The sequence below is a fragment of the Myotis brandtii genome, unplaced genomic scaffold (assembly GCF_000412655.1).
Source record: "Myotis brandtii unplaced genomic scaffold, ASM41265v1 scaffold760, whole genome shotgun sequence".
Taxonomy (NCBI): Eukaryota; Metazoa; Chordata; class Mammalia; order Chiroptera; family Vespertilionidae; genus Myotis; species Myotis brandtii.
The window spans coordinates 2,390,451-2,415,346 of NW_005371038.1; the positions used below are offsets into that span (position 1 = coordinate 2,390,451).

At 54.6% G+C, this 24,896-nt stretch overlaps 1 protein-coding gene across 1 annotated transcript in view; it reads right to left on the reverse strand.

The window, feature by feature from the left end:
• Positions 1–6,251, reverse strand: part of ROR2 (receptor tyrosine kinase-like orphan receptor 2) — a 90,337-nt gene extending 84,086 nt beyond the window's left edge. Inside the window, exon 1 of the mRNA XM_014530676.1 lies at positions 6,233–6,251. Within this exon, the coding sequence (XP_014386162.1) occupies positions 6,233–6,248 (16 nt within the window). The 5' untranslated portion in view covers positions 6,249–6,251. The remainder of the gene's footprint in view (positions 1–6,232) is intronic.
• Between the last annotated feature and the right edge of the window lie 18,645 nt (positions 6,252–24,896).

Below are 24,896 nucleotides of genomic sequence, written 5' to 3' on the forward strand. Positions count from 1 at the left end.
CTAAGAATTATGAGAACGTGGCAGGTCATTTGCTAATGAGCGGCTGATTCGCAGAGGGCAGCTGGGTGCCTGTTGCCCCTGGCGGGTGTCCTAGTCCTCCCAGGCCCCTGCTCACACCAGCGAGCCCTATGACACGGGTCTGTTGTCCCAAACCTGCTGGTGCCAGCTGTAATGTCACTGTGCACTCTAGTTATTAGGTAGTGCGGCCTGTGATGCCACAGGTGCGGACAAGAAAGGGACTGCTAGAAACACTGAGCTGAGCCCTGGCGGTGAGGCTCAGCTGGTGGACAGCTGTCCTGTGCACCGAAAGGTCACCGGCTCCCTTCCTGGTCAGGTCAGGGCACGTGCCCGGGTTGCGGCTCTATCCCCAGTAGGGGGCATGCAGGAGACGGCCAATCAATGTTTTGCTTCCATATCGATGTTTCTATCTCTCTCCCTCTCCCTTCTTAGCTCTCTAAAATCAATAAAAACATATTTAAAAAATAAGCTAAACATTCGCTTCAGGAAGAAAAATACAAGTATGTAGCTTAAAAATAATTTGCTCCCTATGCACAAGCCAGCGCTAAGAAACACCAGGGTAGTGAAAACCTGTTAGGCCTCACGTTCAAGTGTCCAGGCGCTTTGGTTCCGGTTCTGAAACTCCGGACCTGGAGCTCACGGGCAGTGCACACGGGAGCAGTGCCAGCAGCAAGCCCTCGCAGCTAAAACAGCAGGACCGCACGGCACTCAGGCGGTGAAACGTGGGGCGTGTTCGACTCTTTCAGGCTCCCCGACTCGGCCTGCTGTTCCCACTGACAGCGCCCCTCGCCCGTGCAAGCCTCTCCCTTCCCGCCGGCCTCGGCCACAGCTGCGCAGGGCCGGCTGCTTCTCCCGGCCGCGGGCGAACATGCTCAGAATTTACCCTACGACACAGTCACTGCTTTGCACGTGCTTCCGTGAGCACACCGAGGCCGAGAAGACAGGCAGCTGCCCCCGGGCCATGCAGAGGTCTCGCCAGGAAGGAGCCGGCTCCACTGAGCACTCAGGCCTCGGCCCGGGAGCCGTTCACCTGCACAGAAGCCCCCGACTTCCACAGAACTCTTCCAACGGTAACAACACGAACAGCAGAGACAGTGTATGGGACAGACACATTAGCCATAGAAACAGTTTTTAAGTAATTTTCTTTAAAAACTCGAAACTCCTGCTCACGCCCAACACCTGAAGTCAGACCCCCAAATCCCTCCCAAGCACTGGTCAGGGCCTCACCCTCTGCACCGAGCTCGAGGCCTGACCTGTGCAGCTTAAAACCCCAAAATGCAAGCCCTGTCTCCTACCTGAGAGGGAAACCATCAGAACAGAACATGGGTAAGAGCTGGGCCACGATGCTCAGGGGGCAGGCGCGGGAAAGAGCCACACTCTGCTCTCCCCAGGAGGGGGCTGCGGCCTGGCCCGGGCTGGGCAGGGGCTGGGCAGTGCTGCCGTGCGGGGAGGGCCCTGCAGACATCCGCAAGGCATCCCAGGAGACGGCCCCCTCACTGCCCAGAATGAAACCCCTGGCTGTGCGTGGAGGGAATCCGGAGGACACTTGCCAAGTTCACAGAAGATACCAGGAGATGTGCTGACAAATGAGACACTTATGTTTTCTTCCCTGAAGATACTAGTACAAAAAGTGGTTCCATGTGTGAACAGCTTTGAGGACATCTAACTGTCTCAACGGGAGTCAGTCACGTGGAAGTGTCAGGTGTCTGCCCTTCATCATGTCCAAGGTCAAAGCAGACCCCACCACTGGGAAGAGCTCCTCTCAGCCCCAGGGACTCTCCAGTCACTGGAATCAGAATCCCATGCTGGGCTGTACGCAGACCTGCCAGGCTCCCCAGAGGACCCAATGGCCGCACCCCCGCTGTGGGAGGGGGAGGGGGGAGACCTCTGGGATGGGGAGGACAAGGAGAGGGAAGGAGGAGTGGAGAGAGCCATGAAGGAGAAGAGCAGGCCTGCCTCGTGGCTGTGTGCAGCTAAACTAAGAGGGTGGGTCCTGGGCCAAAACCAAACTCCCGCAGGCCAGCCCTCACCAGGGTGGTTCACTCTCAGCAACCACTGCCGTGGCAGCACCTCGTGGTGGTCTCCTGGCAGCCAAGGCCGGCGCCAGCGCTCTCTCGGCCAATGTCAACTTTCATCGGAGGAATGCTATCACCAGGAATCGGTTTTACTGCGTCCCCAGCCCAGTAAGTGTCTGCGGACAGCTGTAACTGATGAGTGTCTCTCAGACACACCATTGGTGGCCATTTGGTAAAACTGATAATATGCCCCAAGAGCTAAAACGCCAGCCACTCCGTGCTATGAGCTCCTAGCAGCACTCGGCCACCAAGACAGCTGGTTTGACCTTTGAAGTGACCAAGTGCCAGACAGGCAGAAGACGACCCCGCAGCCACACCAGGTGAGGCAGCTCTGGCTGAGCCGTGCACGCTGCCCGAGGCTGCCTCGCAAACCTGGACGGACACAGTGGTTTCCTGAAGCTCAGGAGTGTAGGCACCAGCCTCTCTGGGACCAACCCTCGCTTCATGGTGACAACCAAGCTCGTCCTAGAGCAGGAATGTGAAGGGCGTGTGCCACACACACGAAGCAGCCACCAAATGCCTTCTTCTGCCACTCTGCAGAGGGAGAGGGTACCAGGATGGAAGGGGTGAAGAAGCCCCGCAGGCTTGCCGCCACCAACCAGCATGCGGACAGAATGGCCTGCACGGCTCTGCTTTCTCAGGCTGGCGTCTGCAATGGGCTGAATTGTCCCCCCAAATCCATGTGTGGAAAGCCTACCTCCCCCAATACCTCAGAATGTGACTGTACTGGAGACAGGATTTTTCAGAAGGTAATCAGGCAAAATGAGGTCACCAGGGGGCCTACTCCCATCCAACCGGTGCCCTTGTAAGAGGAGGTGAGGACACAGACACGCAGGGACCATGTGAGGACACGGGGAGAGCCTGGGGCAACCAGCACCGTGCACACCGTGATCTCAGACAATAAAGGTCTCGTTTAAGCTGCCCAGCCCGTGGCACTTAGTAACAGCAAGTGCATACGGTACCTTTTGTTGTTGTTAATCCTCACCCAAGGATGTTTTTTCCATTGATTTTTAGAGAAAGTGGAAGGGGCGGGAGACAGACATGATTAGTTTCTCCCGCACCGCCCCCCCACCCAACAGGGCGGAGCAAACCTGCCCCGAGACTGAAAATTGAACCTGAGGCCCTTCACTACGACCACTGAGCAACACCAGCCAGGGCTGAATACAGTATCTTTTCAAAAGAGCAGTGGCTCCGTGCAAACAGCGTGCAGGTGCAGGCAGAGGCCACTGCAGATGCCCCAGGCGGCCCTGGCGCCTCCCAGCCCTGCTTCGTGCTGCTGCCATTCTCTCCTGGCTGTTACTCCTGGAACAATTTACAGGTCATGGTTCGATTCCCCGTTAGGGCACATGCCCGGGTTGCAGGCTTGATCCCCAGTAGGAGGTGTGCAAGAGGCAGCTGATCAATGATTCTCTCTCATCTTCGATGTTTCTATCTCTCCCTCTCTCTCCCTCTCCCTTCCTCTCTGAAATAATAAAAAATATATATACACTAGAGGTCCGGTGTAGGAATCCTGGCCTGTGGACATCCCCCGAGGGGTCCTGGATTGTGGCCAGGCTGAGGGACGCCCCTGATGCACGATCGGGGCTAGGGAGGCACCGTGGGAGGGCTCCAGGGCATGTCCAGCCTGCCTCGGCCAGACCTCAGCAGCAAGCTAATCTACCGGTCAGAGCATCTGCCCCCTGGTGGTCAGTGCACGCCATAGTGACCGGTCGAACAGTTAAATGAATGGTCACTTAGTATATTAGGCTTTTATTATATAGGATTTTTTTTTAAAGAGAGAGGCCTGGACTGGACGATGGGGGAGGGGTGCTGGGCTGACCCTGAGCTTCCTTAAAACCCACCGCTCTGGAAGCTGCTCACTCCTTCCTTGTTCTTCTTAAAAGTCAGCCAGCCTCTTGGTGAGTCTGCAGTCCTGCCACATGTCTCCACACCAAGCCCTCCGGCTCCTCCTTGGGAGGGGGACCCGGACAGGAAATGAACTCTGAGGCCCGGCAGGTCGTACATTTCTGAGGTCTGGTTAGAATCCCCCTGTGTCCTCCAAAGCAACAATTAAGAGTCAGGAGGGTCGATAGTCTGAAAGACAGCAGCCAGCATGGACACTGCACCGTGGAAGGGGGGTGTGGAGCATGTCCCGGTGGGTGGCATACTCCGCCCCACAGCCAGGGGCAGAGGGCGCAGGTCCCAAGCTGACACTTGAGGCCCATCTCCAAACGACACCAGATTCCAGCGCTTGGAAACGAGACACTGTGACACCTCAAGTTCAAGAAGAGAAAGCAGCAGGTGCAACCGGCCCAGATGATTTGTTTTTCCAGTCGAGTCGTGTAAAAGGGAAGATGACACACAAATGTGTGCGGGGGGCCAGGGCGACCTGCCTGCGCACCCTCTGTCTGCCCAGGGCAGGCCAGCACACAATGGAAGTCTGCAGGCCAGCTGTGGCCTCAAGTTCTTCTCATCGTTTTTTTTCCCACAATAATTTAGCTCCTTTTTTCTTCATACAAGTAACGCATGTTGTAAAGTAAATGAACTCTGACACCCAGCATGGAAACACATTTCTGTGCTCCAATTAAATAGCCAAATAAGTCCAATAAATAAATCAATCCTGACAATGCAAATAAAATCGATTTCTATGAGAATATATGCACATATCTATCTAAGATAGTCTTAGAATATCTCCCTGTGCACACACCTCGCCTTGTCTGTGGACATTTTCATTCCAAATAATGTGGTGACCACCAGCCTGGTGGGCATCCTGCCACACTCTCCCCCAAGCGTCCAGACACGGACAGAGCTCCTCGCCACGCGGGGCAGCGGAGGGTTGGGGCGGCGGGTGCCAGGGCTGCTGGCTGCTCCCCAGAGCTATGCATCTCTTCCTCCCATGCTGTTCTGTTGGTACAAGCACAACCACAATGTAGTACAAATGTCCTTATGACGCGGCGATTAATCGTTAATGGACTATGAATAAAGGGGCCATCTTCTCAGCAAGTCGTCTTTCTAGAACAGACAAACGCTCGCTGAGAGCTCTCGGGGCGGCGGCTGGTGCTGACTCTAACCTGCTCCAGCTGAGGCCTCCCTGAGGTAATCACTCCTTTTTATGTCCTGTTTCTGATGTCTTCCATGTGGGCCCCACTGACCCTGGAGAGGCTGCCCCCCAGTACGCAAACCAACATGGCTGTCACACCATCCTCCCCTCCCCCCACAACCCGGCAGCCAGCCCCCACCTGCTCACACAGCCACGCCACTGATCCCCAGGGAACCACAGAAAGGCCCTGCCCACTCCTCCTGCCTGCCGCCTGCCTGCTTCCTCCTGCAGCCTGAGTGCCTGCCTCCGGCTGGCAGGGTCTGTGAGGATAAGAACTTCTTTGTCCACGACAGTCGTTCCATGTCTGTGTGTTTAGCGGCTGCCGGGAGGGGGCGCAGCAGGGGCCTCCGGGGCCCTGGCCCACGGCCGCACTCCCTCTACTGGACTTCATTTCTACTGAAATCTACAGTCCTCTCATTCCGTGTGTGGCATCGGTACTCGGCGTCTCCGGAAGTGACTGGAAGAAAGGCGATTCCCCAGGTAGGTCATCTTAGAGCTAACCTGTGAATTCAACTTGCAGTGACTGTGAAAACTGACACAAATGTTACTTCCAAACATCAGGCAAGATCAGCACCTCTGATGGTCGGGCACGCACACGTGTGTGGCCCCTCACGCGCACACGTGTGGCCGTCTCCCACCCTGGGGCCGTCTCCAGCAGGCCTCGGACCAGAGAACCCCGTATCCCTGCACAGCCCTGCGACCCACCTCACTGCTGCCAGTAAAGAAAGCACTTTGATTTTATAGGCCTTCGGCTAGCTCCCAGCTTGGCCAAGAATACAGTGGCCTGAGCCCGTCCCCCACCCCTGCCCTGGCCGCCAGGGCGCTGAGCCGCGGCCCTTCTCCTGTGCTCTGAGTGAGTGAGGGCCTCGCTACCGGGCCAGCCAGCACTGGGGCTCTTTCCCCCGTGTCCTCGTGTCTACTTGCTGCTGAATTCGCCTTCATCAGTGCCTTTGTGGTTTGCCTTTAATTATTTTTTCAGTCCTAGGAAAAGAGCCACTAACCACTGCAGCTCCCACAGGAAGTGCACGCACGCCACGCCCCCTGCCAGCGCACTCCTTACCTGGCCCCTCGACCATGCTGACTTGGGGCAAAAATCATTTTCTTCTGGCAGCGGCTGCCCCCTCCAGACCAATCACAGGGAGGAAGCAGGACTGAGCCGCCCCTGGCACAGCGCCGCGCGCGCACACACACACACACACGTCAGCTCTCGGCAGCTGACTTCACTCACACCCTCTCTCCACGGGGCCTACAAATTCCAGCTGCTGATGTTTTCGCTTAACCTAAACTTTCACTCCACAGAACTCGTCCTTGTCCAAACGTCTTTATACTCTCGGTAATGGAGGGGCTCGTTATTTACGCCGGTTGTTTAAACAGTAACCGGATTGTTTAGGGTTGGCACGTCTGGGCGGGCGGGTCTGCCGTCTGTGGAACACCGCGCAGAGCCCACACGCTCAGCGGAGCCAAGTCAATGGACAGAGGGGAAATTATGATGTGAGAAAGGGTCTTTGTGAATTGTAAACAGGCCTCCACTGTGGGCCTGCCTTCTGGATCCTGGAGTAACCACACGGCAACGGGATGTCAGAAACACCCAGCCACACAAACTCAGCCTCCTGCCTGCAGCCCAGAGGAGCCCAGATGCCTCCACCCCCACCCCCGCTGCACGGCACCCTCAGTACAAAGTCAGGGTCCACTCTCGAACGTTCTCTGAGTAGGCCTGACCCCCCTTCACCTCCCATCACAGCCGTGCCGCCCTCAGGAAAGAGCACTGGCGACCAGGAGCATGAGGCACCCCCAGCCCCAGCTCAGAGGAGACCTGGGACTCGGGGAACAGCCGGGTCCCCAGGGACGCAGTGAGGAAGCCAGCGAGCTGAGGGCCTGCTGGGCAGGCGAGTGCTCGATGGTCATCTGCGTTGTATTTTCCTTCCACTCGGAGAAGCAACTGAGCGCAGGGCCAGCCTGTCCGCACCCACTCAGGCCTCGGCCCAGCCTGCAGGGCCAGGCCCCTGGGGGCGGGGCGCCCGGGGGGGGGGCAGCACAGCCATGCTTTGATGCCAGTCACCTTCCTGGGGTCTCCCTCAGTGACTGCAGAGAAGCCAAGGAGACATGATTTCTGAATATGTAAGAAAAACATGGCAACTTAAGCCAGCAACTTCCAACCTTTTTCACCTCATGGCACACATAAACTAATTACTAAAATTCTGCAGCACACCAAGAAATATACTTTTTGTCAATCTGACAAAAAAAAATTAGGTATAATTTTTATTCATTGACACTGAACGGTTATTGTGTTGGCTGTTGTCATTTTTATTTGACCATCTAAGGCAGGGGTGGGGAACCTTTTTTCTGCCCAGGGCCATTTGGATATTTATAACATCATTTAAGGGCCATACAAATGATCAATTTAAAAATTAGCCTGCTGTACTTGGTCAAGCATTTAATTAACTCTCCCCTAATGCCTGACAGGACCGGACCAAATGATTCCGCAGGCCTTGTGTGTGCCCGGGGCCGGACGTTCCCCAGCCCGGACCTAAGGGGAAGAGGTCAGTGCCCTGACTCAATAGTCAGGTGTCATGTGTGTTAAACATTCTTGAGGCCACCGGTTGAAAACCGCTGCTCTAAGCAATACTCCTACAGCGGGCCAGCTGCGGGGTGCCGCACTCTGGACCCACGAAAAAGAGTGAACGCCTCCATCAGCATCCCCACTCCTTCCCTGTCAGGTAAGAGTGGCAGATTCCTCCTCCTCCCAAGGACCTGCACAACAGTGAAGAGATAACTGAGCTCCAGGCACAGGAAACGGGCGTTTGCTGAGTAATGCACACCTGTAATGGCTGTACAATTAGTACGCGGGCTTTGGAATGTAAAGTGCAAAACAAAGAAAGCTGAGCTCAGACCCCGCCCTGTTGGTCTGAGTACTCACTGGGCCTCCTTCCCTCACCAGCCAGGCTGACCCCTCCACTCCCCCGTCACTCAAAGTGCCTGTGTGTCTGCTCACAACCGGGTGCAGACACATGGCAACCGTCCTAGGTCAGGACCAGCGAACGTAAGCAGTTTAAGTCTTCTAGGAAATTGCAACGGTCTGTTATGTAATGGGTTTAAGAAAAAGTTCATGGCCCTAACCGATTTGGCTCAGTGGATAGAGCGTCGACCTGAGGACTGAAAGGTCTCGGGTTCGATTCCAGTCAAGGGCATGTACCTTGGTTGCGGGCACATCCCCAGTAGGAGGTGTGCAGGAGGCAGCTGATTGATGTTTCTCTCTCATCGATGTTTCTAACTCTCTATCCCTCTCCCTTCCTCTCTGTAAAAAATCAATAAAATATATTTTTTTTAAAAAGAAAGAAAAAGTTCATGGTTATATAGATTTTGTTTCAAGAAGGAAATCCAATAATATTAAATACCCTTTTCCATAATAAATAATATGCATTACATTTTAAACTCTCTACATCTCCCAATATGCCGTAGTACAAATTCGTGGCATACATAAATGATTTTTCTCTGATGAGCGGTCATTAGTGAGCAGTATAGCTCCCTCTCAATAGCAGAGAAGCCCAGACATTTTCATTCAGAATAGAAGTTATCACCTGGTTTGAAAAATAAACTTGAAGGCAATTAGAACATGGGTCAGAAAAGGTGCTTAAAAGAGAACATTAAATATTTACTGGTAACACGAGTGCATTTTGCTTGGGACTGAAGCATTAAATCCAGCTCCTGTGGCTTTTGACAGGCTCACAGAGAATGACAGGATTTTCACTAATCCTCAAATCAACTGTGTAAATACAGTTCTTAACTCAGAAACTGCCTGCTGACTCTCGAGGGTATTCCTGGCTGAGAATGTGACAGCGCCCAGCTGTCAGCCTCCAGGAAACTGATGGTCTCCCTCTAAGTTGCAGGCAAACAAAACGTACTTGAGGGGATGCCAAAGAAGCCGACCGAACCACTGCGACAAGAGCAGCTCTGGGGCCCTCTTTAACTGATGGGAGGAAATCATCAAATCCTTCGGCGATGTCCAGGTGTCTGGGAGACGGGTATGTTTCAAAAACCCAACTACAACGCAAAAACCACCACCACCAATGTTCTTAACCTGCCTCCCATGGCCATGATCTGAGAATGTTCATGGTCACAGCCGCTGAGATGGGGCCGTTGGGGGAGCTGCCCGAGACTTAGAAAACCTTCCCGGGGTGGTGAGAGCCCGCTCTGCCCCACCCTCGCTCTGCTATCCCCTGCCTCCTGGCAGCCGGTCAGGCAGGCGTCGGCTGCCCCAGCACAGGGTCCGGAGCCAGTTCCTTCTTCTCCTCACCTACCAAGGTGGCCTCCACCCAGGTCCCTACTTCCACACTCAGCCACCTGCACCTCTGTGCGAACAGCTAGAGGGGTCTCCTTGAGAGACAAACCCCATGATGGCACTCCCTTGCTAACCCCCCAAGGAGCACCCACCCACTTCCACTGAAGGCCACAGCCTCGCCGCCCCCCTGCGAAGGCGGCCGCACTCTGGCGCGACTCACCTTCCAGAGCAGCCACCTGACCGCCCGGACTGGCTCCTGCTGCGACAGAGGTGCTCGTGCTGCCTCGGCCCGTCTCCCAGCGGGAGCCCCCTCGGCAGGCCTTCTGTGCCCCCAACGCCGGCCCTACACCCGCGCCCCATCTCTCCACCACACCCCTCACGTTGTCTGCACTGCTGTTACTTCTGTCCACAATCCCCTCGTTTATTTTTCTGGTTGTTTGTCTCCACTCTCCTCCAGGATTGGTGGGTCCTATGTACTTCCAGGGAAATGGCGTGGCAGTCCATGGAGGATTCCAACACGGGCGGAGGCCGCGGGCTCAGGGCTCAGGACACAGGGCAGTGACCGTCACTTACCGTGTGTTACTGGTTTTGAGCCCAACTTCAAAATGAAAAGACACAGGAGTGGGATTTGAAAGTACTTATAACTATTCACTAGCAAACTGTACTATTGTAAATTGGTATTGTCTTAACTCTTCTAAAAATGTGACAGTATTTTAACCGACCACCACTGCTTGGGGTTACACTGAAGCCCCGGTCACCTCGGAAGGAGAGGAAGGCCCTGTGGGAGCGCCGGGGGCTCTGGCTGGGCTCGCCTGCCTCCCGGGCTGCCCTCCCTTCCGCTTCAAACACCATGGGCAACACTCCTGGGAACTCAGTGCTGGCCAACCCGGCCTCAGTCTCGTCCCGCAGTGGGGGCAGACCTCGGTGTTGGGTCCCCACCTCCCCAAATTCGCCCAGCAGTGAGCGGCTTCCTACAGTGCCGGAGGCCTTCCATGGGGTCCGGAGGTCACAGCGCCACCCAGACCTGCAGGGGCTCAGCCACCGCCGAGTGAGGCCGAGTCAGAACCGGTGCAACTGTGGCCGCAGCGTGCGTGGGCTCACCTGAGAAAAAAGACTGTCTAATGCAAGGAGCCAGAAAAGGGGTTCCCGTCCTGACAGCTATCACCCCACCTTTCTACGCCTGGCAGCCGCCAGCTGGGCCCCAGGAAGGGGCCTCCCCTGGATCCAGGCGGCCTGTGGCCATCTGGTATCCATGGGAACGAAGAGAAGTCAAGGCTGGGTTTAACGACCATGATGAAGATTTACTTAGGGAGTAAACGCTGAAGGAAACCACCCCCGGGGGATGTGAATGGGAGGAGGGGGAGAAAGCTGGGAGGGAGGGCCGGCTGTTTCAGGGTGTCAGCTTTTGTTCAGACCTATCCCAGACGACCTTAAAATCATGGGGGCGGGGGGCTTGGGCGCTGGTCCGCGGTGCCGTTTACCAAGCATTTCCTCTTCTCGGGGCCAGGGCTGTGATCACATGAGCCTTTGCTTTTCTAAACTCCATGTCTGTCTTTGTAGTTTCTGCCAAACTAAATCAATTCAGCGTGTGGAACCTTAAAGACCCAGGACTCCCTCGCGCAGTCTCCACAGTCTCCGAGCCTGACTTCTTCCCTAGCCAGCACTCGTGCAGGCTTCACAGGCCCTGCGATCAACCCTCTAATTATTCAGATCTGTGTCACACAACTGCAAATTACTGGGGCCCTTCTTGGATAAGCACAGCCAAGTATCTTTCTTTCACTCAAGTCGGCAGAAAAACTCCCCGCTTCTGCAGCAGCACTCCCAGGGCACTCGCACCTCTGGGGCTACCTCTACCCGGGCCCCACTTCCTCCACCCGCCACACCCACAGCCTCCACACTGAGCCCCTGCCTGGCACCAGGCGCACTGTCCACAGAGCCTCCCGGTGGAGGGGGAAGAGGGTGTTGCAAGGCCCCCCTGCAGAGCCCCCCTCTCTGTAGAAAGGATGGGAAGGACGGCCTGAGCAGTTACAGTCTACCAGGGGTGGGCAAACTTTTTGACTCGAGGGCCACAATGGGTTCTTAAACTGGACCGGAGGGCCGGAACAAAAGCGTGGATGGAGTGTTTGTGTGAACTAATATAAATTCAAAGTAAACATCATTACATAAAAGGGTACGGTCTTTTTTTTTTTTTTTTTTTTTAGTTTTATTCATTTCAAACGGGCCGGATCCGGCCCACAGGCCGTAGTTTGCGCACGGCAACCCTTTGTGGACAAAAGGGCCACATGCTAACCTGAAGCTCAGGGGAGGCCTGCGTGGCGGGCTTGGAACTCTAAGACCTGAAGTGACCGACCGCAAAGGATGGTCTGAAATTAAACTTTAACTAAAAGCAGTGATGGTGGGTCATCGCCTCCTAGGCCGGTATCTCCCCTGACAAGGTCAATCTTTACCTTAACAAAGCTTATTGTCTTTTGCATCTATGATAACAGATGCTTGAAATGTCAGGGTAACGTGTAACTTCCCTTTTTTCGGACCCCTCAGGGCACAACCAAATGCCCTGGGCGACAGGACAGAGACCACAAATTCCTTCATTGTTATTGTTATCCTGTTAATTGTTGTCTGTTAACTATCCTGCACCCACCTAAGCAAAAGAACTATGTCTACCATTTTACTCTTTATCCAATCCCAGAAGTTTCCCCACTATACTTTCACCCACCTCCCCAATCTATCACCAATGGATTTCATGTAACCCACCTACATCTCCCCCTTTGACTGTAAGTATAAAAACAGGTGAAAGACTGCCATTCTCCAGAGCATTATCCCAATCCCTTGAGATTCTGCTTCCTGGCAATTGTCGACAGTTTGGCTCAAATAAACTCACAAAAATTCTTTACAGGTTTGAATGTTTTTGCATTAACACCTTTTATAGAAAGAGAAAGCCAAGAGTTAAAGGCAAAGAGAGAATCTTAAAAGCAGCAAGAGAAAAGCAGTTACCTACCTACAAGGGAGTGCCTGTATGACTATCAGCTGATTTCTCAGAAGAAACTTTGCAGGTCAGAAGGAAGTGGCAAGAAATATTCAAAGTGATGAATAGCAAGGACCTACAACCAAGATTACTCTACCCAGCAAGGCTATCATTTAGAATTAAGGGTCAGATAAAGAGCTTCACAGACAAGAAAAAGCTAAAGGAGTCCATCACCACCATACCAGTATTCCATGAAATGTTGAAAGCTAGAGATTAACCAAAGATCTTATATGCATACTAGTGGCCTGGTGCACGAAATTCGTGCATCGGGGGTGGGGGGGTGGTCCCTCAGCCCGGCCTGCATCTTTCCAATTTGGGACCCTTTGGGGGATGTCCCAGTATCTCTCTCGCAATCCAGGACTGCTGGCTCCTAACTGCTCACCTGCCTGCCTACCTGATTGCCCCTAACCACTCTGCCTGCCGGCCTGCTCACCCCCAACTGCCCCCCTGCCAGCCTGATCACCCCCAACAGTCCCTCCCACTGGCCTGATCACTCACAACTGCCCTCCCCTCTTAGCCTCTAACTGCCTCTACCTCGGCCCCGCCACCATGGCTTTGTCCAGAAGAACGTCCAGAAGGTCTCCTGTAAGGTCTCCCAGTCTAATTAGCATATTACCCTTTTATTAGTATAGATAGAGGCCTGGTGCATGGGTGGGGGCCGGCTGGTTTGCCCTGAAGGGTGTCCCAGATCAGGGTAGGGGTTCCCTTGGGGGGCGGGGTGGCCTGGGCGAGGGGCCTGTGGTGGTTTTCAGGCCAGCCATGCCTCCATTGGGGTGGGGGCCCCCACTGGGGATAGTGCCAGCCTGGGTGAGGGGCTGGGACAGTTTGCAGGACAGCCACGCCCCCATGGGGTGAGGGTCCCCGCTGGGGGGGCGTGGCCAGCCTGGGTGAGGGGCTGAGGGCCGTTTTCAGGCTGGCCACACCCCCTTCAGAGTGGGGGTCCCCGTTGGGGTACCTGGCCAGCCTGAGTGAGGGGCTGATGGCTATTTGCAGGCTGACCACGCCCCCCAGCGGGGACCCTCACCCCATGGGGGTGTGGCCAGCCTGGGTAAGGGGCTAGGGCCGTTTTCAGGCTGGCCACGCACCCCAGCAGGGACGCTCACCCCGATGGTGGCGTGGCCAGCCTGGGTAAGGGGCTAAGGGCCATTTGCAGGCCCCTCCCTTGGAGGCCAGCCCTGGCGACCCAAGCCTCCCATGTGCTCAGGCTGGTTCTGTGGCCACCGCCCACAGGTGCCTCCTTCAGCAGCCGGCCAGGGTGGGCAGGAAGCTTGGCTTCCTCAGTCGCCGGGGGTGACCCAAGCCTCCCGCCCGCTCCAGCTGGCTCTGAGGCCGCTGCCATCTTTGCCCTGCTAATTTGCATATCCCCTCCTGATTGGCTGTGGGGCATTGTGGAGGTACAGTCAATTTACATATTTGTCTATTATTAGTGTGGACTAGGGGCTCAGTGCACGAATTCGTACACCTTGAGAGGAACTGTAGGCCGCAAGGCTGTGGTGGGCACGGGGGAAGGTCTCAGCCCATCCTCTGCAACCCCGCCCAGCCCCTCCTGCCGCGGCCCCCGGTCCCCTGTCTGCTGGAAGTCCCACTCCCGCTGCTGCCGCTCCCACACCAGCAGCAGGTGCAAGTGGGGCCAGTGCTGGCAGCAGGTGTGAGCGCTGGCGGAACCATGGTGCACAGGAGCAAAGAATTTTCAGTAACCACCAGAGGCTCGCCCTGATGACAGTGACCAGGGTCCCACCTTGGTCTGGTGCCCCCGCTCACCTGCTCCACAATCCCGCTGTGGCTGATGCCCACCATGTTTCACGCTCTGCCACCTGCTGCCAACGCCAGCCATGTTCTGCGCATGCCCCCCTGGTGGTCAGCACATGTCATAGTGACCGATTGTTCGGTTGTTCTGTTGTTCTGTTGTTCCGCTGTTCAGTCTATTTGCATATTATGGTTTTATATATAGAAATATGCATTACCTATGGACACAGATAATAGGGTGGTGAAGGCCTGGGGTGGGGCAGGAACTGGGTGGAGAAGGGCACAGGGGGGTAAAAGGAGGGCATCTGTCATACTCTCAACAATAAAGGTATTTTAAAAATAAAAATTTAATATAGTAGTAGCACTACCAAAAAAAAGAGACAGAAAGAACAGGGCAGAACTTAGCTGCATGGCTCCGTGGATTTTGATATTCATGTTCTGAAACCTAACCCCAATGGGATGGTGCTAGGAAGTCATGAACGAGACAGTGCCCTTATAAGAGGCCCCCGAGAGCCTGGTCTGGCTCCACTGTGACCCTCACATGTCACAACGTCAGGCACCTCAATTCCAACTGCTGCGCCAGCCACCAGTAGGGGACACCTGGGTGCACCTCTAGAGCTGCCTGAGCCCCAGTTTCTTCATGGGAAAGGCAAGGGAGGGACAAGACCAGAGGAGCGCCTGTGCACTGCAGCCGGCGGGGATGGAACAAGGCCAATGCCACAGCCCCGCGGAGACCCGGGAAGGCAGAACCTCTGGCCTGGGGCTGAGAGGACAGGAGAAGACAAGAGTGCTCCTTGCAGAGGGGGCCACGCTGGGCAACAGAAGCGGTTACCATGGTCCCTGCCGTGCTCGGTCTCTGTCCTCTGGCCTTTTGTTTCCCCAGGGAGAGCCACAGGCAAGGCTGCCTCCATCCGGCCCGCACAGGCTACCTGCACGGGCCACCTGGGAAGGCTGAAGCTGCCCGCCTGAGGGCAGCGGCCTAGCATGTGTTTGCGTTTCCCTCGGGTCTTTGCACAAATGCTCCAGGATTCCAAACTGCCTCTAGCTCTCCTGCGTCAGCCCACTCCTTCCCTCGGACAGAGCTGCCGCTGCTGTCGCTAGAGCCTTAGAGGCTCTGCGGTCCTGGGCTCCAGCTCCTGGCACCAGCAATGCCACGGCACCCTCTGGGCAGCAACAGCGATTTTAGGGAAGGCGTCTGGAGACAGCGAGATGACTTGCAGGAGGGTATGAAAGGGAAAGGAAGACCTTGTGTGACCAGGTCCGGACTACAGATGAGCACCTCAGAGCTGCCAAAGGTACCGAACGCCGAGGCACTGGGCACGGTACCCCGAAGAGGGAGCAGTGCCGGCCCAGTGCTGCACAATCTAAGTGAACAGGTGGGATCGTGTCCCTCAAAACTCATGTGCTGAAGCCCTAATCTCTCGCATAGCAAATGTGGCCTCACTTGGAGAGGGGCCTTTCCAGAGGTCATCGAGTTACAACGAGGTCACTAAGGTAGGCCCTAGTCCAGTGTGACCAGGAGGAGCTTGCAGACAGACACCCAGAGGTAAGGCAGTGTGCAGCACAGGGAGACCGCCATCTGCAGGCCAAGGAGGGGGCTCAGAGAACCCAACCTGCTGTCCCGTGACCTCAGCCTCCCAGCCTCCAGACACCGGCAGACACTGTTGTCGAGGCTGGCCAGCCTGCACTTGCGACAGCGGCCCGAGCTGCCCACACAGTGTGTGCCCAGCACTCACACTGCCTGTCGGTGTTGCCCAGTGTCCTCTTCAGTTAAGATACACTTCCCTCGGCCACAGCCACCACTCTGCTCAACCCCTTCCACACACACTGCACCCCCCGCTCGGGGACAGGCAGGCCGGCTGCGACCCCACGTGCGCCCTCTGGTCTCAGCTCCTGTTCCCCCTCCCCCGACCAGTGGCTGGAGACAGGTCAGGTGCCCCACTCCACTCACACAGACTCAGCCAACGGCCTGGGTGTGCGCTCGGCCCCCCACTCCCTCAAGCACCAGCTTGACACAGACGTTCGTGCCTGAACATATACCCCTTCTCTGGGGACCCCTTCCACCCGACCTCAGGGAGCAGCCTCCCTGGACACCCGGGCACCGGGGAGCCCAGGCCCGGCCCCGCCCCCCACCCGTGATGAAGGCGCTCAGAGCCTTGTTTGCAGGACAGAGGCAGACGGACCTGGTCCATGACTCAGAAAACAAAGTCCCCTTCAAGCTTCAGTCCCCCGGAGGTTGAGGGCAGGCGGGGCTCAGCAGGCCCCCGGCACCCAGGGAGGCACTGGGGGCTGCGCTGGCTGCCCGTGAGGTCCTATTAGGGAATTATGTGATCTGACTTTCACCAAGTTCTAACGAAGGGAAAATATATTGTGGCTTAACTCAAATCTATCTATGAAATGGCTAGGAAAACAGGTGCACTGTAAAGCAACAGAGGAAAAAATAACCACTTTACACAACAGGAAGACCAAAGCAGCAAACAAAAACCAGCATGGATTGGACCAGATGTTCCTTGTGAGCAAGGCCAGGGCTGGTACTTCTCCAACATCCCCTGACCCCAAAGTCGAAGGCGGTGCATGGTGATGCTGGGACGCCTATTAACACCCTCAGGGCAGAGCTAGTCCGAGGTCCTCAGAGACCACACGTCCCCATCAAAATCTGCCCCGCCCCAGCCCTGTGTGCCACTGTCTCGCTCCACCAGGGAGCGTGGTCCCAGGAGCTCTTGGGTGTGACCCACAGGGAGGCCTGGGCGCTGCCGAGCAGCGGGGGGCAGGACCTCAGGGGCCCTTCCAGACCCAGAAACTCCAGCCGCCTGCAGGGAAAGCCAGACCTAGTAACTGATTCTTCACAAGCGAACAACACAGTGGCAAAAAAATTCCAGGTCACATTAATCACTTTGCTAATATGAATCGCCTTCCAAAGGTGAAATACTGCCATGACCGCCATTCCACGGCCACTGACGGTCTGCTAAGGTTTCCTTCAACCAGCGGTCGCCAACCTTTAGACCTCACGGACCACCAGTGGCCACACCGAGGCCGAGTAGAAAATCTGACAGTCAAGGGCAAGCCTGGCCGACCCTCTGAGGCCACACGGAGGACCTGGGCAGCAGGCTTCTCCATGGGACAGCAGCCACCTGCCCACACCCCAGGACAGGGAGACCCGTCTGCCTGGGCCTGTCCAGAGCTGTCCCCTTGCGTGTTCTAAGATCACGGGCAATGGCAATGGCACCTGCTCTGAGGTGCTCCTGGGACAGCTGGCCCAGGCGAGCGAGGCCCACAGGGTCAGGATGGAACTCAAGATGGCTCGGGGCCAGCCCAGCTTCCGTGAGGGAGGCGGGAGGTATGCAGAGCTCACGAAAACAGAAGCGGGGTCTAAGGGGGTCCCAGGAAGGGTCCCGGGAGGGGCCATTGCACGCTGCAGAGAGGTTCTGTGATCGCCTAGAGACAACAGGGCAATGACTGCCACGCTGTGACTCCCTGGGAGGGGAGTCGTCCGAGGTGTATGAATACACACTTAACTCACTAGAAATGATAAAGCACAATGGACAAATTATTTCTAGCTGTGAGCCCCTAATGGGGGGGGGGCGCTCTCCCTCTCTCAGAAATGTGTTTCATTAAGGAAACATGATTTGAAATCGGTTGAAAAACGTGATGTCAAATGGTCCCTGAACCCAGAGTCTCGGGTCCCTGCTCGCCAGGCTTCGTTCCGGTGAGTGACATAAAGCCGGACCACGAAGGATGGGAGGAGGCAGCTCTAAAACCCCACCATGAAACAGAACCCAACCTGGGAAGCGGGGACGCCTGAAGGTAGAGAGGATCGGGACGAGGAGACAGTTGGCTGCAGAAATGACTGGATTAGCGTATCATCAGCAGACAGCCTGCCAGGCAGTCCTCACTCATTCCCATAGTGAATTAGAACTGGGACTATGTGGACAAAGTCACAAGTTTTTAAAACATATTTTTCCTGGTGCTGACCCCGGAGAGGCTGAGACAATGCGCACCCAGTAGCCCCGGCGCACAGGCGCCCACCGCTAGTCCTGCCTCGCCCCCAGTCCTGCTCCTGCTCCTGCCCCCGCCCCCCGGGGTCCTGCCCCCCAGGGTCCTGCTCCTGCCCACAGGAGAACTGCTCCTGCCCGCCAGGGTCTTGCCCCCCAGGATCCTGGGGAAACGTCTCACTGCTGGTCTGAGACGGGCGCTCGCCACTGCCAGACAGCCAGGAATGGCCCACACTAGGAGTGCCAGTCAGAAGCACACAGGTGCCGGCCTGAAGCACTCCAGTGACTGAATGGTCAGGAAGAATAAAAATAACTTTGGGCCCTAGCCAGTGTGGCTCACTGGACAGAGCGTAGGCCTATGGACTGAAGGGTCTCAGGTTTGATTCCTGTCAGGGGCACATGCCAGTGGGGGGTGTGCAGGAGGCAGCCTATCAATGATTCTCTCTCATCATTGATGTTTCTAAAGAGTGTCCCAAAATTCACGCAAGAAGTAATTTTGATAGAAAACACAGGTTTATAATTAAAAATTGTAAATTTTTTATTGATTCATAAAGTATACAGTATAGGGTTATGTATGGAATAGCATATTGGGTAAATGGCCTCCATGGCTTTGCTGGCACATACGCACTCTTTTGTTATTGCCTGAGCAGCCGCATTTTTGAAGAAGAATGATCCGATGATGCCTCCAGCCCCAAATCCGCACCAAACAATGACATGTTGTGGATGCATTTGTTTCTCAACAATCACTCGTGGATTTTCTGAATCCCAAATGCGACAATTTTGTCAATTAACCAAGCCATCAAGATGAAAATGAGCCTCATCGCAAAGCCATGGAGGCCATTTACCCAATATGCTATTCCATACATAACCCTATACTGTATACTTTATGAATCAATAAAAAATTTACAATTTTTAATTATAAACCTGTGTTTTCTATCAAAATTACTTCTTGCGTGAATTTTGGGACACCCTTTATCTCTCTCTCCCTCTCCCTTCCTCTCTGAAGTCAATAAAAGTATGTTTTTTAAAAATGACTTTAAGCACTTATGATACATTGAGGATTTTTTTAAAATCATCAGTTAATGGCTCTCAAAAATTGGGATAAGGAGATTCTTTGCTGTAGAAATGACTAGATTAGCATATCATCAGTATACAGCCTGCCAGGCAGGAAGTGACTCAGGCACAAGCCCTGAGCAAAGTGTGGGACTATGTGGACAATGGCAATGACGCTCGGCCGCCAGGTGGGAGGCAGCGTGCGGAGGTGAGCAGGCAGTCTCCACACGCGGTCCATGCATCGCCCCTGCGGGTGGGAACAGCATCATCCCCTGCTGGTGGGAACAGCATGGGAACAGCATCACCCCTGCTGGTGGGAACAGCATCGCCCCTGCGGATGGGAACAGCATCGCCCCTGCTGGTGGGACCAGCATCGCCCCTGCTGGTGGGAACAGCATGGGAACAGCATTGCCCCTGCGGGTGGGAACAGCATCATCCCCTGCGGGTGGGAACAGCATCGCCCTTGCGGGTGGGACCAGCATCGCCCCTGCGGGTGGGACCAGCATCGCCTCTGCAGGTGGGAACAGCATCGCCCCTGCTGGTGGGAACAGCATCGCCCCTGCTGGTAGGACCAGCATCGCCCCTGCGGGTGGGACCACTGCCCTCCACGTGGCCAGCCAGGCCGGAGTGCACAGCTCCTGCTATCCATGCTCAGCCACCACAGGTCCAGCGTCCTGCCTAAGAGCAAGCCCAGGGGACAGAGGAACCAGCAGGGCCCCTGGAGGAGGAGCCACAGCTGCAGAGAGGACGCTGTACAGACTCGCCAGCCTGCGCTCTCTGAGCCCGGATGTCAGAGGTGAGAAAGCGTGCGGGAGGGGTGTGGTTCTGGGTTATGGAGACCAAATTATTATAAAAAAACAAACCAATGAGCGGACCCGGACTGGATCCGTTTTGAGGAGTAGAAGGGAACAGAACACTCTGGGGCGACCTGGAGAAGAGTGAACACCCGACACACGTCCGCTAGGCCGCAGGACTGCTGCACTGTCCCCCCTGTGACGGCTCGGCCGGCTGCCTGTGAAGAAGGTCAGTGCTCTAGGACATGGGCTGTTTCGCAAAATGTCCTGGGGCTGAGACGCTGGAGAAAGAGGCTAAGAGTTCATTAAGGGAACTCACACGAGGCAGGTGCTGGCGCAGCTGAATGCACGGCTGTCCCAGGTCCAGGCTAGACGCCGAGGGGCTCAGGGCAGGAAGGGCGGTGCTGGGGCAGGACGGCCCGGAGAGGGTCAGACAATCTCGGGGTGGGGGGCGGGGGGGAGGACGCAGCCTGCGTTCTGGCCCAGATCTAGGGGGACCTGTCACACAAGGGTCCAGGTCCATCATGAACAGTCTCCCCTCCACATGGATGCTCAAGTATGAGGTGGGAGAAATATCATGATGTCAACAGCTTGTGTTAAACAATTCAGCAAATAGTTTTATAAAATGGGGAGAAAGAACAAGCATGGCTTAACATTGAGGACTGCTGAAGCTGGATGGAGAGTTCGGGGGTGTCTGCTGTACTATCTCCCAACATTTTTACATACTCCAACTTTCATAACCAAAAGACAAGGGAAATAAGAGGCCCCCTTGCAGGGTGGCGCTGGGCCAGGGTTGGGGTTCCCAGGGGATCCAGGTGTGCAACACCCCAGAGCTCCCAGCATCCGGAAGCTGGGACTCAGGGGGTGCTGCCGCCCACTGCCCTCAGGGGCTCGGGAAGCTTAGTGGGCAGTCTAGGGGCTGCGATGAGGTCTGACCACCTGCCGACTCCCCCACACACTCCCCTCCCTGAGCTCCAGCGGGAAGACGCCCGGCCACTGCAGACCAGGAGGGCCTCTCAGCGAGGCCTCTGCCCAGCGTGTGCAGGGCGTCCCTCTTCGGGACTCAGTGCACTCATCTACTTATGAGACATTCACTTAAACCACAGCAGGAAGCAGGGGGCGACTGAACGCGGCAGAATCCCCGTCGCCGCCCTGCAGGGAGGACGCTCTGGCAGGCACACTGGGGGCCACCAGCGCTGAGGCAGCCGTTCCAGGCCTTGTATGTGGCTCCCCAGTTTCCTTGACGAGAAACAGGGTGTCGGGCGCCACACACACACACACACACACACACACACACACACACACACATGTATGTGGCTTCCTTGACGAGAAACAGGGTGTCGGGCGCCACACACACACAGACACACACACACACACACACACACACACACACACACACACGGCTGTCACCAGAGGGGGCAGGGAACTGGCCATGTGTGTGCAATTAAGAAGCAGCCCACTTGGCAGGAGGGAAGGGCCTGGCAAGGCCTCTTGTCAGCCATACTCTCTTCTCTGCCAAAGCAGGGCCCCCTCAACCCAGGGACCAGCACTGTCCACACTGCCCAGAGGGCTCTCCAGCCCTCGGGCCTCCAGGAAATGAAGGGAACAGAGAGGTCCCCAAGTCAGACAGGCCACATGGCTGAGCCCTGACCCTGCATGTTTCTGGGTGACCTGCTGGAAGCCAGTGACAAACAACGTCTTGCAGACAGCGGGACACTCAGCAAAGCACACACGTCCGCTCCCAGCCTGGCAGCAAGTCCTAATACACAGAAGCTCTGAAAGGAGCCCGTGCCGTGTGGCAGGGAGCCGTCGGTGAGCGAATGACTGCTGACTGGCAGGGATGTCAAGCCCCACTCGGCACTCGCTCCCCACAGAGCGGGGTCGGAGGCAGGGCCTGCGGGCCAGGCCAGCCGGCCCTCCAGCAGGTCCTGCTCACATTTAACTGCCTCTGACCACTCTGGGTGAGGAGCTAAGGCTCGGGAAACCCCTGAGGCCCTGCGGGGAGACCTGGGGAGGCCACTGCCCAGACTATTTAGAAAGACGTCCAGGGAATATCCACCGAGACCTGAGGCCGGGGGAGAAGGCGCTCTGAGGAAACATCCCAACTCCCATCCTGTGGTGAGGCCCCTAAAATGGGGGCACCGATCTCATGTCCTATTTTATAAATCGCAGGCCTGCGACTGGCTCTGCAGGGGCTGTGAGAGGAGAGGACGGACAGGGCAAAGCTCAGAGGGACCCTCAGGTCACCAGGGCCACCAGGTGCTGCCCTGGACGTTAGAGGGGAAGGAAGAGAAGTCCTTGTTTTACAAGTGCCCCGAGGACAGGCACCAGGCACCACAGCGGGCACAGAGCCCTCCGGGTCCTCTCCCCACAGCCGCTACCTGGGTGGGAAAATGGGAAGGTAGCCAGGTGGTTCCAGCCTCAGGTTGCCGGGGAAATAAAGACCGCTTTTCCAGGAGGACACGCTGGTGTTGTGGCTGAAGACGTCTTGTGGTTTTGCTCTTATGGGTTCGAATCCCAGCTCAGCCCAGAAGCAGCTGGTCAACCCTGACACTCCCCGCCATCGTGAAGGGGGGACACGGCGTCTCCCTTCCCAGGATGAAATGCACGGAGCGGACCAGAGCGTTCCACCCACGGACATTGTTACTGTAGCTCTATACCTACCTGTCCCCATACACACTCTGCTCCGGGTCCCATTTCTTATTTCATGGAATTTTTAATGTTGACATACCTACATTTTTATCTGCATTAGAACCAAAGAGTTTCTAAAACATAAAATCTAACATATTGTGATTATATTCCACGACCTGCAATTGCACAGAATGACTTGCTGGACAGAAACAGGTAATCCATGGGTAAGTAAATAATCTATTCTATATATATACATATTAGCCATATATATATGGCTAATATGCAAAGTTTGTCCCCACGGGAGTTCAACTGGGAGACCAGAGTTCTATCACTCGCTATAATGTGCGCTGACCACCAGGGGGCGGCGCGGAATGAAGGAAGGCCCTGGCTGGCAGCCGGCAGCCAGGGTAGGGAGGCCCCGGCCAGCAGCCAGAAGGCCCCAATCCGCCCTGATCGCCGGCCAGGCCTAGGGACCCTACCTGTGCACAAATTTCGTGCACCAGGCCTCTAGTATGTTATAAATGTGAAAAATCAACAATTACTGTGTTTACATTATGTTTTGAGAAGGAGAGGACTATGGGGGTTTCTTTCTCAACTTCGTTCTGATTATTAAAATAAGTCAGCTTTTATAGAAAATTGGAAAGAACTAAAAAGCATAATGTAAGAACAATAACAACAAAAAATCACCTGTCATACTTTGACCCAGAAAAAAAACAGTATTAAAATTTGGATGCACTTCTTTCTGACTTCCCAAACTATATCCTCCACATGCTGACACAAACACTTCTTGTTACAAGGGCAGAGTCATTTCTTAAATTGAGCTTTATTCTTGCACATTATTAATATTACAGTGCCCATTCCTCCCTGGACTGCATGCCCTATAGGAAGAGAAGTGTCTTCAGAGTGCACACGGCTCCGGGTCCGGGCACAGCGGCACTGTGTCCCCACTGAATAGAGAGGTGAGTATTCCATTGTGAAGTTTTCCCGTATCATTATAGGTAATATAAAGATTTTGCTGTATCATTCTTTGAAAATGTGATTTTTAAATGTCTATAAAATACTTCTCTATGTATCTTATCTAGTTTACTAACTATACTCTTACTACTGAACACTCATACTGTTTCCTATGGGTAACTACACCAAATAAAGCTATGATCAACATTCCTGTCAATCTTTATTTCTCTCCGCATATTCTCAGATGATTCTTAGAAGTGAAAGTGGAGTAAAAAATTGGCCCAACTCATACATCTACCAGCAGTATATAAGAATATAATTTTTTAAATCTTTGCCATTAGGTAACCAATAAATGATCTACCCTTCTTAAAATTAATTTCTACTTCTGGATTTTGAAGGATTCTAAGGACTTCTTAAATGTCTGTACTGCCCATTAGTATTCTCCTTCCAGAATTTACTCATGTCTTTGCCTATTGTTAGTAGTCATCGTTTGGGCTTGTAGCATATTGTTTTAGCCTTTGCAGCTTTATAATATATTTTAAAACATAGTAAAGATCTCCTTTTACTGCTTTTCATACTAACATTTTTCTCAGCCATTTAGCCATTTCTTTATTCTTCCAGCCAGGTCAGAGGGTGACGTCCAGCCTTGCCCGGAATCCCCACTGGGTTGTGCATTCAGATTATTTTCAAGTTTGCTACAATGGGAAGAACTGATATCTTTAAAACATTTTTCTTCCAGAATATGAATAAATGATTGTCCTTCTTTAAAATTTCATCATTCTCACATGCTTTCAGACCCTTTGGCAGTTTTTTAGGTCATTTCAATAGGACCTAACATTTTTACTGGTATGGTGGTGGGTGTATCTGGAATTTTCCCTCCACACAGTTTCTGATTATTAGTGATAGAACAGAAAGCTTTTCAAATATACTTTATCTACACTAATAAAAGAGAAACATGGTAATTGGCGTACGACCGCTACCCTTCCCATTGGCTAATCAGCATATCCTTATGCAAATTAACTGTCAGCCAAGATGGCGGCCGGCAGCCAGGCAGTTGGAAGCAAGCAGGGAGGCTCACTTGCTCCAGTGACTGCAGACGCCAACGTTCCCCGCCTAACTTGCCGGCCTCTGAGTTGCAACTCTAAGCAACTATGTACTATGTTGCAAATAAGAAGCTAAACAAAACCCTAGAAACCAGCTTTCAGCCTGCCGGGATCTCAGAGCTGAAGTTATACATTGTTTCGATTATAGAA